This window comes from Pungitius pungitius, chromosome 8, assembly GCF_949316345.1.
Source record: "Pungitius pungitius chromosome 8, fPunPun2.1, whole genome shotgun sequence".
Classification (NCBI taxonomy): domain Eukaryota; kingdom Metazoa; phylum Chordata; class Actinopteri; order Perciformes; family Gasterosteidae; genus Pungitius; species Pungitius pungitius.
Window position 1 is genome coordinate 16,790,932 of NC_084907.1, and position 18,273 is coordinate 16,809,204.

The 18,273-nt window shown below is 42.4% G+C and overlaps 1 protein-coding gene across 4 annotated transcripts in view; it reads right to left on the minus strand.

The window, feature by feature from the left end:
* The window catches only part of LOC119230101 (histone deacetylase 7-like), a 34,189-nt gene that overhangs the window by 4,091 nt on the left and 11,825 nt on the right, over positions 1-18,273 (minus strand). For 3 of the 4 annotated variants that reach the window (XM_037491099.2, XM_037491102.2, XM_037491100.2), the window contains exons 2-23: positions 16,999-17,183; positions 16,651-16,738; positions 16,029-16,149; positions 15,776-15,855; positions 14,723-14,836; positions 14,491-14,588; positions 14,125-14,205; positions 13,618-13,771; positions 12,138-12,385; positions 11,707-11,913; positions 11,061-11,259; positions 10,785-10,918; positions 10,469-10,589; positions 10,317-10,366; positions 8,995-9,102; positions 8,710-8,765; positions 7,328-7,415; positions 6,551-6,670; positions 4,211-4,308; positions 1,552-1,670; positions 910-1,043; positions 737-821 (exon numbers count right to left, since the gene is read on the minus strand). In XM_037491099.2, the coding sequence (XP_037346996.1) occupies positions 737-821; positions 910-1,043; positions 1,552-1,670; positions 4,211-4,308; positions 6,551-6,670; positions 7,328-7,415; positions 8,710-8,765; positions 8,995-9,102; positions 10,317-10,366; positions 10,469-10,589; positions 10,785-10,918; positions 11,061-11,259; positions 11,707-11,913; positions 12,138-12,385; positions 13,618-13,771; positions 14,125-14,205; positions 14,491-14,588; positions 14,723-14,836; positions 15,776-15,855; positions 16,029-16,149; positions 16,651-16,738; positions 16,999-17,183 (2,688 nt within the window). The remainder of the gene's footprint in view (positions 1-736; positions 822-909; positions 1,044-1,551; positions 1,671-4,210; positions 4,309-6,550; positions 6,671-7,327; positions 7,416-8,709; positions 8,766-8,994; positions 9,103-10,316; positions 10,367-10,468; positions 10,590-10,784; positions 10,919-11,060; positions 11,260-11,706; positions 11,914-12,137; positions 12,386-13,617; positions 13,772-14,124; positions 14,206-14,490; positions 14,589-14,722; positions 14,837-15,775; positions 15,856-16,028; positions 16,150-16,650; positions 16,739-16,998; positions 17,184-18,273) is intronic. The other variant, XM_062563992.1, reaches the window with a different exon arrangement.

Below are 18,273 nucleotides of genomic sequence, written 5' to 3' on the forward strand. Positions count from 1 at the left end.
ATAACCAGATACAGACTATAATATTCATAACTATGTTTTCACTGATGGAATCACCTGAAACTTAGAAGGAGCCTTCTTAGTTACAATCAATTGTAAAATCTTGCGGCATAATCCCAGTGTCCCGTTGGGAGATTTAAACAATTGATGATGTATCCATGCTGGGCCAGCTGTGCATAGAACCGCATGCTTTCGTTTTTTTGGCGAGGCTTCATTGTTGTGTGTTCATTGTGTGTGTCTGTGCCATTGAGTTGATTCTGCTCAGTTGCAAGTGAAAATAATTTACTGGCAAAAGTTAAGCCTGACCAACCTGCTCATTATACATGTTTTTTTTAATTTACCTCTATACTGTATATATATATATATATATATATATATATATATATATTTTTTTTTTTTAGGCATTTATTTAGTTACTTGTAATGCACCCTTACAGTCTCTGCACAGCTGCCAGTTCGATTAGCGTACTGGTCCGGTGAGTCTTATGGAGTATCGACGTGTCAGGTCAGTTCAGGTCTGGAAGCGATTTAGCAGCAACTTGCAGGTAGTCAGTCGGTTTCAATGCGGAGCAGCGAGCGAGCGGCATGTACTAAAAAACTTGAATCACGCAGGACTATGGCCACGCTTGTTCAAATGTTTTAATACGATGTCATTGTTTTGGTAAAATGGCATTTAGTCAAACGTGAGTGTTAACATGTGGCTCATTTCTTTGTTAATGCAATCAGCTCAAGCGTCTCACCTTGGACCTGGACGACTTTCTCCAACGACTGGATTGCGTTTTTACAAGGTTTCTGGTCCAACACAGACTGGGAAAGAGGCTCCACCTGGAACACAACGAATGAAGTGATCAGTGGATGGAAAATGCTGTATATCTCTAAAGAAACACATACATGCACTTCACACGCATCTCACCTCCATGCCCAGCAAGGCGCTTACGCAGGCTTCAGACGCGTCGCAGATAGCCTTGAGGTCATGTCCCCCTTCCAGAGCCAGGACCACCCGGCCCCCGGCCAGTGACATCAGTTGACGGGTCAGGAAGCCAAAGCCTGGAAGAAAAGATCGCAGAAAGAAACCCATACCCAGGTGGAATCAGAAAATGACTGATCAGATATTAATTAAAAAGATTAAAGGTTTCAGTTTTTACCTCTTGCTTCTCACCTTATGCTAATGTATAGGGTTATGGCTTCATTGTATAGACAGGTTGAGGCATTATAACGTTTTGAGAGTTGTCAGTGGTTTTTATTTTACAGTTTTAACTCTTTCACAACTTTATTTCAATTCATAAAAGTTAGCTATGAAGTTTACCCACATCTGGTCGCAAAAAGCCAAGATGGCAAAGGCCAAAACGTCCAACTTTCAAGCGGCAGTCCACAAAGCCGTACCAAACATCCCAGTGACAACACCGTGTTCTTATACTGTATGCAGTATATGCTACAAGTAAGAATGATTTCAGAGCACACTGTGTGGTGTTAAAACTGATTCATATGTTCACTTCTGGTTGTAAGAGTAAACTGATGTTTGCTGCATGTAAACGTTGGGCTCGTTGAGGCTTACACTTGGCTGTGACCTTGTAGCCTCCCAGTGATGACAAATGTCCTTCAACAGCATCAAAGCCAGCGGACACAAGCACCACATCAGGGGAAAACTCGTGAGCGATGGGCATCACCACGGCTCTGAGGAGGAAGAAGGGAAACTCCATGTTGTAACCAAGCGCTGTATCTTCAGTTAATTCAATCAAGCTCTGCGGCCCAGCTGAATTATATAGTACATTGAAGTAATCATATTGTTTATAGTTTTTGTTCTTGGAACAGTGCACACAAGTTAATAATGTGAGAGAGGAAGTCATTGATGGATTGATTTGACAACACAATAGAATGCATACAATTAGTTTTTGTAGTAATCTGAATAAGATGTTGCTTGTAAAGTAAAAAAGCAACAACATAAAAACTGAAATGGCTACATAGCCAAGGTGGTTCATTTGCAACAGGAACACTTTACAACAAAATACATTTTTCCCCTGGATTTTTAAATACAAACTTTAACTTCATTGTAAACTCCATCAATTGGAAATTCATGCAAGTTAAATTATCAAAGGCCACGTTCCAAGCGCTTGATGTCTGTTCTTGATCCACTCCTGGTAAGTGGCCAACAGTAGAAGGTGGGGTAGCTCCCAGGTGTGAATGTGTGCAACTGTTTAAATGTGAATGTGGAGTACTGCTGAAAAAAAAGCATGAGTGCTCTGCTAACCTTTACCAGATATGTAAAGATTACAACAAAAAAAAACACTGAAGACAAAAGCAAATATCGGCAGGTGGCAAATTATGCCGAGAGCTTGTGTCTTTGCGAGGGACACAAGCGTATAAAACGAGACCCTTGACATGTCTGCACTGAGACGCCCACATACTGTACGCTCCACTCAGGGGAGACCACTTTCCTCGCCTCTACGCTTCCTCTCGTCTCCCGCTGCCAGTTATTTAGCAAGACCGTACGGCCCATGCCGCGTTTGATTCTCTCTCTCTTTCTGCCTCTCAGCGGCAGTTCAAAGGCGTTTGTGTGCGTCTGGTTCCTATTAGGAGCTCGTCCCTCTTCTCACGTCACTGACAGCCAGCCATCTGGGATCCATTGGGCCTAATTACGCCGCCTTTGGATTCTCTAACAACGCACCCCCCACTTCTTCTCTTCTGCTCTCCTCTCCTTCATACTTTGTCATTCGTCAGTAGCAACCCAGAAATGCACATGAAATATGTGCATGCACATATACATGCTGTGCACAGTCCCAAACACATACACATGTATGACTTTCCTTCAAAACTGAACGTTACATGTGTGCGCCGTGCAACCGGTGGTTCAATTGAAGTGTAAATTCCGACCACCTTAGCAATCGTCCGCACATTCACTCACACGGTGCCACGCCACTTAATCTCAACACAGCCGAGCTTTCTCTTGATTGTACCACCGCTCTTGACCACAATATTTCCCCTGTCACTAACACACGGCCAGAAAACGGAGACACACATCATAAACAATCGCTAGTTTGCTGTTCCCTGCTGAAGAGAAGTTTAGACCATCCCATCTATAAAATGTATTCAAATATATCATAGAACTGGCATGATACTTACTTGCATAAATATGAATTTATGATGCATTTAATTTCATCTGCATAGTGAGTTATACGTGAATTTGCACCACTTAATCCACATAATGGGTGTCCAAACATAAAATCTCTCCTGATTTGTTTCGAGTATTTGGCTTCTTAAAAATCTGTATAGTTGGGTTGTTTCTTAATGGTCTTTATGCATGCGCCCTGCTACATACATACATACATACATCCCAGCTATATGGCATCTGCCTCAAACCACTGGACCACCAGGACACTCGTCCACCACAGAGCTTTGAAACAGTGAAACAACTCTCTGGGTAACTCACAATAAGGTACAGTTCTACAGTGTGGTTAACTAAGGAAGTTCTACACATGAAAACACTTGCCATTTCCCAAACTGGATAAAAAATACTAAATCCAGACGCTTGCTCAGGAAGAGACCAGTTGTTTCTTAATTAACATCCAGAGCTCTAGTAAACTCTGGACTTAGTGTTTCCGAGCTCGCCTATTGCCTCCATTGATTTTTTTTTTACCAGTTTAGCTTAGCTCATTAGCATCTGTCCTTTGATGAGGGGCCCACCCACTGTGTCTGCTGCTTGCAGAACCGTTTCGAGCTCACATGATGTTTATTCACCTGACGGCAAGCCAATGTTGCTGAGGGAGTTTGTTATAGTGTAGAACAGGTAGAAAGTAAGCATCCATTTAAGATTATACACTCAAAATAGTTTCTAATAGCTGTTGCATTCCAGTAGGCTTGAACCAGGATGGAAAAATAGTAAAACATGCTCCTATGGCATACACAATAATTGGTGTGAAAAAACCCAACAACATCCTGTTCCTTCTGACTATAATATGCACATTAATTAGCTTATCAACTTCATCCACAGCATACCTGAGTTGCTGTGAATAGCGATGACATAACTCACCTGACAAGTGTTGCATACTGAAACCTGTGACGGCCTATGGTATGCTTTTGTAAACGATCTGCAGTCAGCAATGTGTGCAAGCATATTTAATTTGTATCGGATGCAGGAACATGCAGAACCAGCAGTACAGGCTTCTTAGATTATTAGAAATATGAGAAATATGCTTTGGCTTAAGGTCATTCTTTACCTGAATGCAGCCAGGTACTCTGCATCACCCATGGGAGGGTTCAAACCCCCTGTCCATCCGACATTAACATTGAAACCCTCGCCTGCACCTGCGCCCACCTGGATAGAGGAGGAGAGAGGGGAGAGAGTGTGAATCCCAGAGAAAGTTGAGGAACTTGCGAGACAATGACAGATTTGTGCCAAGTGTTCATAAAATAAGCACACCTGTTCTAATATGTGCATTTTACCAATCGGGGGAAAAGCGACGGGCTCTGTCTAAGGCAACACAAAGAAGTGATTATGATTCCCAAATGAGGGACGGATGGCTATTAGTTTGACACCCCTGCCGCTCCATTTTGATAACATTTGTCAAAAGACCGTATAAATCAAACCGGGCAACAACAGAGCTACACCCAGTTATGATTCACATGTTTTATATCACAGAAATACAGGGAAATAGGTCACATTTGGAAATCTATCTATCTATATAAATCTATTTATATATTGGAAAAGTATCACTTGAATAAAATTTGAATGACTCTGTTCTGTTTGACGTATAAATACACTTAGTGTGTTTGTATGAATGACATGTCAAACCAAAATAATAAACTACTCCACACAACTCATCTATATTTTGTTTGCGTGATTTTGGTGGATATTTTATTTTCTGTATTAAGATTGACATGTGCTTCCAAAATGCCAGAGAGGGTTGACCTCACATATTTGGGGAAAGGAGTATCTTGGAAAGGAGGTTTAAAGATTCCTGGTTTTCTCTTTGTAGTCCTGCTAGAAGCCATTTAGCTGTTCTCAAGGCCCTTCACTATCAGTCAATGTGTCAGGTTGAGGGCAGAATGAAGAGGGTGATTGACATACACTTGGCAACAAGGCGTGGTAATTTCCTTTGTGTGTGTGGGTTTGAATGTGTGCATGTGTGTGTGTGTGTGCGTGTGTATGGGTGTGAGAGGATGTTTGAAAGAATACTGATGAGCATCATAGAGCGTCTGTCTCCATTCTTCTCTCAGTGGACGGGATGTTCACAAGGAAAACCAAAAACACATGATGCCTCTTGTCCTTTGCCAACTGGTAATGTACCCACATGCACACGCGTGTGCACACAGAAACGCACGTATAGCTGCACACACACACACACACACCCGCACACACGCACACACAATTTCTGCTATAATTCCAAGTCTCTAGCACTGCTCTCTGTCCTCTTCCTGTCTTTCATGTTTAAAGAGTTGCTGGACTGGATTAGGCCGTTGCTGGATTTTCTATTCGGTACTCGGCCCTGTCTGTTACGGCTATGACATCAGATCCTTACCCCATGGTGAGTTATATACCTACACGGGGGACAGCAAGACTCCAGAGGTTTACCACACAACTCAACAGAGGTTGAGGGGCTACTTAAGGCAAAGCCACATCCAAGACAGCGGAGCGCTTTATGTACCGTCGCTCATCGTGGGATTTTATGGGAAAACATTACTGTTTTATCCTCATTGTTGTGGGGGAGGATGGGAGAGTAAGAAGAGGGGATGTGGGAGATTAAATGGGTTGTGAATGCCACCGTGGGTTGGGGTCAGTTTATCTGACTGGGAATAGTCATCACACTTGGTTTCTGGTACGACCGCAGGCAGAATTCATAGGCATCTCAATTTCCTGTATGCAAACACAGGCATGCAATTTGACGGTGCACATCCTGTTGTGCGTTTCTTACATTCAAAGCCCCCAAGTGTCTTAAATAAACTTGAACTAGGGAAAGAAATCTCCAGCAGATAACACAAAATCAAAGTGTGATAAGCTTGAATTGAGTTCACTGATTAAACAAAAGTTGCAAGAATGACAGTGAACAAATCAAACAAGGTGGTTGATTATTGATTTTCTAATCTAATGACGTTCAAAGAAATTCCCACTCCAAATTTCTATTGTAAGCAGCACATATTACAGGATCACATGCTTAGAGTCTGCTAGTATAAGTAGAATACATTTGATCTTTTCCTGACAGCACCTTATGCTCTGAGGCCCAACTATTGAACGATAGATTTTTGCCTGTTCTAATTTTCCTTTGCAGTGCAAACTCTCTTATAATTAAGACTTTAAATCATGTATATTATTACTTTTTTTTAATTTGTAATCATTTTTCTTGTTTGGACAAGTATATGCTAAACACAAGACTCTCCACTTTCCTTTCCACTGGAAGTTATCTACTTTACAAAGACAACCTGTTTAGTAAGTACAAATGCTTTCAGGTGTTGTTCTCTTGTTAAAAATAATCTAGTTACACATAAACACACACACAGCCATCACTATGACAACAGAAACAAAGCAGAAAAACAGATCACTGCTTAGAAAGGGAACCGACCTCACTGGGATGTCCACTGCCAGGAAAGAAGTTGCCATCATCATAGCGATGCAGAGAGATGTACAGCACACTCGGGTCATTATAGAAGGCTTCCTGGGTGCCGTTGCCGTGGTGAACATCCTGGGCAAGGATAGGATAAATAGGTTAGAAAGTTGCTGTGGACCGAAGCAGACATATAAACATAATTAAAACCGTGATGGATTCACAAATTTTTTCAAAACAATCCCAACAAAACACAAAAGAGAAGCTCATTGCCTATTTTCTTCTTATGACTACTCGTAAACCATATGACCCAAAATGCAGAGCAGGGACAGAAAAACCTGTAAGGCTTTTGCTTGTCAATGGCATATGTGTTCCAAACCTTAAAGCTTTTTGATGAAGCAGGTAGCAATTAACGTTAGACGCAGTAATATGTCAAAGAGCACGGCATGTGTAAAGACACGGCAAAGGCTCATGTACACACACATGTCGAACAGACGACCACCTTGCCGCGCAGCAATATCTGCATCTGTGTGTGCATGACTTTGTGGATGTGTGTGCATAAAGCTGTGTGTAACTACTGTAAGCATACAGTGCATGGCACTTCAGATCTGACGTGCAGAACAGATATGAGACTGCCTTAATTAAATAAACGACGGATAGAAGTGCTACTGTAGCGTGCTGCTCTGAGTCCGGGGCCTTGTGTAATGTCCACGATACATTTGTGTGCCAGTGCATGGGTTTTTGTCTCCTGTCCATGTGGGGACCAGAGATGCTGGTCATGCGGTGGATCCTTACCCAGTCCACGATGAGGATTTTGCTGACGTTTTGTTTGTGTTGAAGCTGCTTGGCAGCAATAGCCACCGAGTTGAAGAAACAAAAGCCCCTGTGGAGGTACAGACGGAAAGAAAGGCGGCCACATGTTTTAACCGGGACAACTTTGGCACATTAATATCACAGAATCACCATAGGGACCTTTGGAGCCTCAAGTTATGTGGCACCCTGTAGTGGCTATTCAGGGCAGGTTGTGACAATCACAGCACTGACTCAAAGGGGAAAGTCATCGGGAATCTCCTGCTAGGCCAGGATTTAATACAAATATTACAGTACATAATAGAAAGATAAAGGGGGTTTCATTCATGTGAGGGTTTCAGGACAGAGGATGTTGCATGTGTACAGACTGTAAAGCCCTCTGAGGCAAATTTGTAATTTGCGATTTTGGGCTATACTAAATAAAATGAATTGAATTGAATTCAAGTTGATTCGTACTGCACATTCAACTCCAGACAAAAAATAATGTCTTTTCTCTCATTATGCTGAGTCTAACACATTTTGTGACAAAGACATTTCAGAGACATTAACTCACAACATTCAACGCTGTCTCCAGTAAAGACAAGGTGTCGACAATGGAGGATTGTTGGAAGTTTCAGGGTCAGCATGGGTCGTAAAACTTTGAGTGCCTTTATGTTTGTGTGTGTGTTTGTTGGTTTTTGTGTGGAAATTATATCATACATGTTGTGCCAATCTACTCGTCCTGAAAAGTCATTATAATCCCTTAAATAACAAGTGACAAGCACTGCTGAGCACACACACGGTCCCAGCTGAATGTGGTTACTTGGCTAATGCCTCCTATCAAAGAATGACATACAGCCGTGCACATGAATACGTGCCCATACTGTACACTCACACACATGCACGGTTTCTTTTGAGGGGCTTTGCTCTGTGTCAAGTCAGTTTAAAAGAAACTCAGGAGGAGGAGGTAGAATGCCTCGGGCATCAGCCAGGTAGCACGCAGTACACACACACACACACACACACACACACACACATACATATTGATGACATTATTCCTGTTGTGCTGACTTGAGGACATTAAAGATCCATAGTGTCACAAAGGTTGTGTCCATTCAAGACTCATGTTAATCAAAGATTAAGTTAAAATCAAAGGGAATTACGTTGAAATTGAAGGGCCACAAAGGTAAACAATCAGTACACACACACACACACACACTAAGGCTACATTTCTCTTTCTCTCACTCTTTCCTGTTTAGAAGTGTAGCTGGTCTGTAATAACTCCTTTGAAAATTCTTTGTAGAGACCTCCTGGCTTCTGGTACGTATGTGCGTGTGTGTATCTGTGTGCGTGTGTGTTTGCATGTGTGCGTGTGCTACTGTACTTACAGAGGGGAGGAGTGGTTTGCGTGGTGTCCAGGAGGCCTCACCACTGCAAAGCCATTCTGTGAGAAGAAAGCAAAAATACCGTTCTGCTTTCAGTGGACAATCATCACAGTTCACATCTTTAAGCTCTTTCCATGTCAGACAACATCTTTCTACAGGAGAGCATTTACTAAAGCTACACAGCACTTATAATAGTTGTTTATTTCTCAACCTGTTACTCTGCAGCTCTGAAAGTCCATATAAAATCAGTGGGACTTGTTGATAAGGTATTTGGAAACAAACACACACCTTCAGCTCTCCTTGCGCCACCTTCAGTGCCAAGTCTGTGACACATCCTGCAGCAATACGGGACGCCACTGAAGTGTGAAGCTCATTCCAGATCGTATCAATGTCCACCTGTCAGTAAAAAAAAGATAAAGTTAGTTAGAAAGTCTGCCCCAGTTGTTAATTGAAGATGCAACCGATCAAATGAGAAATCAAATGTATTTGTTGTAGTTGTTTTAGTCTCAAATGACTTTTACTGAAATGTAGTCAGCCAGTTGGCTTTTTACACCTGACGGTTCCACTGGATACTCTCAGCAGGTTTAACACATTTCATTTAATCTGACTGGTGTTTGTCAATGAGGAGGTGACTATTGATGGGGCGGCATACGATGATCAAGGTAACTCAAATTCACTTTTGACTACACTTGTTTTGTTTTTAAATATCAAATGACATGATTAATCTTGTGTATTGAAAAAATAAAAACAAAAATGTGACGGTGGACCTTTAACTTGTGCTGAGAGACTTCTTTTCAAATCCACTTTCTTTTTGTTACATCTATCTTAAGCCCGCCTCACGTTTCGACATTACGCCATGTTTCAAAACTCACGTCGATGGTGTGTCGCTCTTGGAACAATGAAATCAGAGGAATTTCTTTTATCACAGACTTTAGCATCTTGTTCCAATCACCCTTCTTCACCAGAGCAGCCAAGGTCCGGAAATCCAGGCAGATCAGTCGTCTTATCAACTAACACCCAGCCCCCTTCTTCTTATCCTACCTCCTCTACTCTCCTACTCTCTTATCTGCCTCCGCTCTTCTTGTTGTGCTACACAACAGTTTTCCATGCACATTTTCATCTGTGTCATGCGAGAATGAACTTCTTTCACATCCTCTTAATTTTCCCTTCTCTCATTGTCCATTGTTGTGTTCTCCTACTTTCGCAATTTATGTTGTTTTTCATTCACTGCTTCCCCACATCCATTCCCTCTAAATAAAGTCCAGTTTCACTGGCACGCACCCCTCCAAGCTAAAGACTCTGAATGTGTTTTTCCCTTCCTCTTCTCTCTTTCTCTTCCACATGTCACCTTTGTACAGCCTTTGAATTCTTATTGGGTTTCAAACGTATCTTAGCCAAAAACAATAGCATTAGCAATTTGTAGTATTATTACTTTAATTGTATGATGAGGCATAATCAACCATGAAATGTTTGCTCTACCCGATTAGATTAGTGGAAAGATTCCCACATGACTTGGTTTTTAAAAGGGTTCTACAATGTACATGCATGTGTGTGTGTGTGTGTGTGTGTGTGTGTGTGTGTCTGTGTGTATGCATGTGTGTGGCACTAACCCCAACTCCTCCACATGGCAACATCACAAAAATCCGTTGAGATAAGATTCCTGAAGAAGATGACTTATGTCACTCAATGGTCATGAATGTAAATATTATTATTATCAGAATGTTGTTGTCATGCTCTCTTTAATTATTATTGTGGATATTACCAGCCAGCTTACGGTTGTCCAGTTTGAGGCGGTTGAGCGGGTTGGTTCCGAACAGAAGCACATGTTTCTCTGAATGGACCGACTGCAGCTCCTCTAGAGTGGCCTTCCTGCTGCGGATACGCTGCACACACACACACACACACACACACACACACACACACACACGCACACACACACACACACACACACACACAAATACACAGAAACAATTATATATAATATATATTTTCTATATATATATATATATATACTGTATATATTACTGACTCTGGGGTTATTGATCTGCCAGTATGTGCAGCGTGTGTGTGTGTCATACCTCACACTGGCTCCTGAGACCTCTTTCATGCAGTCTGGACCAGATGCTCTGGACCCTCCCAGCATGCTCAGGGTGGCGGCTGTTGTCTCCACAGGTACACTGATGCTTCTGCATCTGAGCGTCATAAACCAGTCCTAGATACACAAACACACACACAATTGCAGACATACATATAAACTTTGTTTCCCTTTCTACGTATTTCCTTATCCATTACTAAATGAATTGTAATTAATGCAACCTTTTCACATTTTCCAGATGAACACAAGCAACCCTTACCTGTGGTGAAGCGTAGCTGGACGTCTGCTGCACTGCTGGACAGGGACAGGGAGGGTACGGTTGCGGGTGGATGTGGAGATGGAGGCAGGGTAGTGGAGGCTGGCGAAGACTTGGTCCGAACCAGAGGCTGATGAGGCCAAACTAGGGTCGGCGCAGCCAAGGGGTCCAGATGCAGACCTGATCTGAGGTTCACCTGCCTCTGTGGTTCCCAGGACAAAAGGTGAAAAGAAGAACGGGGAATGAAGGAGCACGTACCAGCGGCAAAACACGGAAATGGCTAACTGGAGTAAATTTCAAATTTCAAAAGTTCAATGTCGCTCTCCAGTACACTTATTCATTATTTGGCTAATTAAATAAGGCTTGTCTAGAACGAGCAACTGATAAAGAAAATACATAATTGCTGAGCATGTTTCCACGATACTGTATCCCTCCATCTTTTCATCTTGTATTAATGAAGCTGCAGCGCCCTCTAACGTCCAAAACAGGCATCGAAGAATTGCATTTATGTACATAAGCCTAAACTACATATTTTGATCCTTTGTTATTAGACAGAGTTAAAAATATACAGGACAAATGTAATTCAAGATAATGTAATACATCACGCCCCTAGAAACACGTGTGTTGAAATATTAGTATATATCAGTACCTGACAAAGTGAGTGTGGGGGCTCGATCAAGCTGTCCCGTGAGGAGGCAGTGGACTCTGTGCCATAAACTGAGTCCGTGCTGGCAGTGCTGTGTCTCCTGTGGGAGCCTTCCTCACACATAGAGCCTGGTTCTGAATCGCACACGGAACCAGGACCCGAACCTGATTCTGATCCAATCTCTTCCAAGTCCATGTCCTCCGATGGGATCTGTGTCAGACAAGGCCTTCAGTGGACTTGATTATCAGCTAATATAAGGTACAGGTTTTACAGCCTTACTAAATCCTCAATATGTAATGAGTGTGATTAGTGGATGAAAACCAACTCCAGATTCACACTTGTTTTAGAACAAGCTAAACAAGTGGTTTTTTTTTTTAGTTATCGTTCGAATGCGTGCTTGCAACTTGGAACCTGCTACCTTTCCCCCCTCTTACCTTGCACAGGTGTGCATTCTGCTTGAACCTCTCCAGTCCACTCCTGTGGTAGTGCTGGTTCAGCTGGTGCTGGATGTGCGGGTGGCGGCTGGCATGCAGAGTAAGAGGTGAGCGGCTGTAAGGCGGAGGCTCTGAGCGTGTTCGCTCCAGAGGTCTGTGGCAGGGCAACGTGACCACGCCTTCCCTTCTGGTCGAGGAGGACAGGTGAAGCGGTTGCTGCTGCAGAGGACTGGAACTCAAACCACGAACTGCAGAATGGTGGAGAGGGACAAACGATGTTAAAAGATGGCAAATAAAGGCTGGGGCCGAGGGGTAAGGCTAAACATGGAGGAGCAAAAATAAACAAGCCAGGATGGAGGGAGATTAAAAAAATACAAAATGAAAAAAAGGAAATTAAAATAGAAATCAAAGTAGAGTTTAAAAATAAAAAAGATCATGATTATGTTCCTGGAATTTTTAGCATATTTCTGTATTGTTTGTAAAACTGCAGCCCAGTCAAATGCCAAGTAGAGGGCTCCCTTGTACTACAAGATTCAGAACAAAAGAAAGTCAGGAAACAGGTCTGAAGTGAGAAGGGTGGGTGGGATGTCCCCTGCTTTACTAAACCATCCAAGCTTATAAGTTTTGGCTCTTTTGAATGCTACTCAAATTTTCCTCTGTGTCACTGTGGCCAGAACGTGTCTCTTACTCCCGGTTCCTGACTGTCTCCTACTTCCAAGGATATTGCCACGTAGTTGCATTCGTATCAGACATTCATAGATAAGGCTGGCGATTGTTTTATTTGCACCTGCTGTTCATGATCCGCATGCACAGAAGGATACCTCCAGTAATGGGGGGAAAAAGGAGCTTTGTTGTTTCAGCAGTTTGGCTTTGCCGAGGAAAAAACTGACCTCGGTCGGACCCTCAGCAGTAGAAATTGTCTGAGCAGAAATTTCCCTGAATTGATGAGTTCAATGTTTGCTGCCTTTACATCTTGAAATGTATCAGTAAAAAAAATCCATTCCGGTTTTCTTTTCTAGGACAGGGAAACAATAAAACAGTTGCCAAATATCAGCAGTCACAGCAAAAGGTTCTTCCCTAAACCAGATGAGGAAACCCAGAAGACTACAGCTGAGATTGGGTCGTGGAAGCGGGACATCGTTCAGTGTCACAGCTTCAAACAGAACAGCTCCGTGTATTCTAAAAAAAAGGAGGCACCAGGTTTCCAATCCCTCTTCTAGTGGTGTCAGCTCATCATAAGGGTTTGGTAAGATCCTTGTTTTTGAAATAATCCCTAAGTGCAGTCTGTCAATTTGGTTGATGACAAGGTTAGGGAGTCAGCTAATATCCAATAACTGCAGAAAGTTAAGATTTTCAAATGTAGGTGGCATGCAAAGGCAACTGATTCAATTGCATTGTGGATTTATACACACATGTCTTCTGTATGAATGCATTTTGAAGTATTTCTTTTTCTGTACACATTCACAGTTATACAACTCACAGGAGACAAGCTGAGAATGCACCAGTCCGGTATGTGGTTCCAGTATGAGCAGAGGCTGCAGGCGCTGAGTCAGGGCTTGACTGCTTCCGTCCACAGACATGTAGACCTGATGCATAGCAGATACTGCTAACGGCCTGGCTAGTCGTGGGTCAGTCTATGAGGAGAGGTGAAATTAGGAGAAATGTTGGTAAAAACTCCAAAAATACCACTAGGAATTGGAGAAGGCCTCATCATTTTTGCAGTTTTACACAAATTAGCTAAATGGAGGGTTTGTGCATCAAGTCAGGGTTTGCAATGTAGAGATAGAATCTCTATTTATAGACGTGTAAACACTTTACTTAATAGGGAGGCCTCAGATAGATAAAAAGGGAATTGAAACCCGAAATACACCACAAGTCTTTAAGTGTGCAAGCACTATTCAGAACACTCTGTCTTGAATACGCATAAATTCATAAACTTGTGATCTGTAATCTTTGGAAGGGAACCAAAAACTGTATAATTGCTCACCTGAGCAGGCAGTCCAGCACTGATGTTGTGCATGGCAGGGTGGTTGGGAGGAGAAGTGAAATGAGCCAGCAACCTCTGCGCCTGAATGAGACAGAAATAATTAGCATGGAGATTATCTGTACAGATCACTGCTTATAAACGATCACATCCTCCAACACAAAAACATTAAAAAACTAATATTTGTACAGAGAAGAGAACAAATGGCTGTCCTTGAAAGAGCGGAGGATAAATCGGGTTTGTGCTGTTTCAAAAAAGAAATAAAAGGGTTTTTCAATTAAATATTTTATGAAAGATGAACACTTCCTGTCACCTGTATTGAAGAGGACACTGATTCCTAATCGATGCACATATGAAAGTGGGTCTAACCTCATGTGCCACTGGGAGGTGCCCATTGTCCGAATGGAGGCTGTCGTTGGGTGAGCTGCACCCTGATGCTGGGGTGCTGCCGCTGCTTGTGGAAGAGTCTGCGGGACAGTTTTGATACAACATCAGAACACATTTATGTCCAAAAAGGAAATGAATGCAACAGATACGAATGGCATATCAACGTACTTGAGATGGCGAAAAGAGAAGAACAAATAAAACAAAGGTACTCTACCCAGAGTTTCTGTCCTGTGCTTGACCGCAGGAGGGGCACTGATCTTACGCTGCAGCGGGTTTGGCCTTGTACTGATGAGCTTCTTTAACTTCCACTTCAGAGTGGGCTCAGAGACTACAGACATAAATATACATAAAGTGCAAAGATGAAAAAGAACACACTCACAGTTGCAGACATTGTTATCCCAAATGTTTCATGAAAATATATACATAAAGAAGGATATCTATGGCTTTTAAACCCACAGAACTTAATGACAAACTGACTGATGTCAGACATCTTCCACATCAGCAGGACTGCTCCCACCCAGTAATACAAATACTATGAGGATGCACTCAATTTCGATACCACAACTAAATTGAAGCAATATGCAACACAGCGGAACCAAGCAAATACCTCAAGCCTGGTCAATAGTATAAAAAGTCCAATGTTTACATTGGTCAGGCTCCAAGGAGCCCAAACAAAACAATCAATCAGTGGCTGGCTCAGAGCAGATAAAAGACGGCTTTGTGTTGTCGCCATGCCAAAAAAAGCGCTGGAGGGTGTGTGTGTGTGTGTGTGTGTGTGCTGGCACCTAAGGGTTCTAGGGCAACGCAAAAAAAATAATGTTTGTGTACTCGCAGCAATTTACAGGGGGGACGAAACCACTCCCACGTTCATTCACATTGTGAGCAAAACCTGCTCTGGAATCTCACGCAGTTCATTTTACAACTACTTCTTTAAAGTTATGTAACTGACTCGGCCTGTGTGTCTCACTGTGGTTTTTATGACGCTCATCCTCTGTTTGGCCCTGCAGGCCTCTCACTGGAAAGGACACTCGTCCGGTCACTCTCTCCCTTACTGTGCCATTCCTTAGTCTATTACTGTATATGTTATGTAAGGACAGCCGGCTGATGCACTCAAAAATATGACATGAAATTTCCCAGTGATCATTGCAGTGAAACCTGTCTGTTTTAAAATTACACGGCAGCAGAACAGCTCCGAAATGTCAAATCTCCAAGGACCTTGGTGGCTTTGACCTCAAGGGGGGAACACAAAGAAAAGGAAAAATCGTACCTGTCCTGCGCAGGGCAAGGTCTTTACGCTGGTCACATGCTGCAGTCTGAGACGCTGGGGACATGTCAGGAACCGGGAGCCTAGAAAGACCAAAGCAATGGGTACAGATAGTTGTTTTAACATTGTTGTTATCTTGAAATGATTCCATGACATGCATTAGTGCCAGAAGAGAGGTTGGCCTTCTCTACTATGGAGAACAATGCGGTGCTATTTAAACAAATGATTGATCTGTGTGTCCATTTGCCTCTCTCACCTGTATCCTGGTGTAGGAGTGCTGTGGTTTGGAGCCATGGGCAGGTTGGCGTGGGCAGGCTGGCTCTTCATAATGATGTGCTCCCGAAGCTTCTGTCTTACCAGTGGACTGGCTACAGCACCTACCAGTCAGTAAAGTCACTTCATCAGGACAAAGACAGTGACTGAGATCATGACAGCAATATAATGACACCTATAGCCAGACAGCGGGGCTTTTAAAATAAAATGTTAATGAAAGAGAAATGTGAATAGTTTTCCTCTCAAGATACTGTATATAACTAAACTAACTAAAGCATCAAAAAGAAGTCAAGAAACCTCTGAAGAAGGCTCCAGGATATTTGTCACGTTCCTCTGACCTCTCTTCATTTCCTCTGTACGGTAAAGACTAAGAACAGGACAAAGTGTTTCCTGAAACAAGTCTGTTTGTTTGCTTTTTGTTTGATATGGGTACACATTTCCTTGGAATCTGAGAATACATCATAGACCTGTAGGAAACCCCCTTCCTTTATTGAAATATGAAGTGTGTTATGACTCATTTGAAGAGTACTTCAACAGCCAAATAGCCTTTCACATAACCTACAGAAACACATCCATGAGGGAAAATTACATTACATGATACTCACTCTGCTCATTTTTACTCTTTCGTATGAGCTGATGGAGCTCTTCTCTCTTCTCCTGCTCCATCTTTCTTTGCCTTTGTTCAATGTTATACTGAGAAGAAAGAAGTAAAGCAATATCAACACTGACGTAAGATTTGCACAAAAAGCATTGCAACTGCCACAGCCAAACAAAAATGTATCGACATAAGTGGCTATCCTCTCTATATGTGCAAACAAAAAAAGACAACATATTATGAAACATATTCAACATACTCAAGAAATAAAGTACTAGAAGTGCTGCACGGACAGACTGACCCTGGTGATGCTGAAGCTTTATATTTGTAAAGCTCACCTCTGCTGGTTTGTTCTTACCTGCAAGTGCTGCGGGGAGAACTGGGAGCAGTGCTGAGAGGTCAGGGGTCCAAGGAACAAAGGAGGGCGGGGGGCCAGCATGGCCGGATCTAGGCCTGGATGTAACAACCTCTGGGTCACACTTAGGTCCATGGGCTGCTCCCCATGTATGGATAATGGAACCTGGTTACTAATGATCGCATCCACTGCAGAGAGGAGGAGAGCACAGCACATCCATTCATTGAAGGGCATCATTATTGGTGCTTATGGGTGTCAACGTGAGGTGAGAATTTTTTCTTTTTTTGGAGAGTGACACATACTGTGACTATTTCTCAGTAACACTGGCCAGGCCCATATCATCATCAGAGTAACACAAGTTGAACTAGTGTATTAGATGTGATAACACAAAGGAAAGCATGTTTTTAATTAGATTTTCAATGAAAATGTCCACGTACAATCTGAGCGCCTTTCACTGGGTGTGCTTTACATAAACATGATCAGAGTGCACTCAGTTTATTTGGCATAAGTGCATGCACAGATGTGTACTTGAACTTGAACTCTGCACATTCATTCACCAGTCATATTTAATTTCATTCAAGTCTTCCTGCCTCAAATCAACTGGCTATTGTCCAACCGTGCATTGAGGAAAGCAAAAGAGAGAGGTGTTGGGTCTGGAGGAGCACAAAAGAAAGAAAGAATGAAGGAAACAGGGTGGTGGTTGGATTTGAACATTGTGTGGTCAAGCCATTTGGGTCAGGTACATCAATCTGTCGTCTCCCTTCCATGTTTAGCTAAAATGAAAGAAATACGAATCTAAGTTTAGCACTAGTGAGACAATTTAAACAGGCTTTGGTTATCCTAACAAAAGACAGATGTTTTTTTATAGGTGTGGGGGAGTGAAAAGGGTTTTGATTCTTTTACGCAATCGAAAGGCCGATATGTTGAACAACCTTACATTTCAACTCAAATGATACAACTGTGGCACAAGATAGGCCAGGTGGTATGACCTACTTTTACAACATAACAGGAACACTACATGATAAATGGTAGTGAGGAAACATCATCTCAGGTTTATCCCAGGTTTTGTGATGCTCCATGACAACAAGACCAAAACAAAATATGCACGCTCCGAGATAACTTATTATTTTTATATTACTCACGATATTGTTTTCAAGCGTCAATAGGACTGAAACGTGAAACCAACAACGATGGTGTCGACACAAAAGCACAGACAGATACAGTATGGAAACAGACACCTTCCTCTCTCTGGGGTAGAGGGACAGAGCGAAGGACATG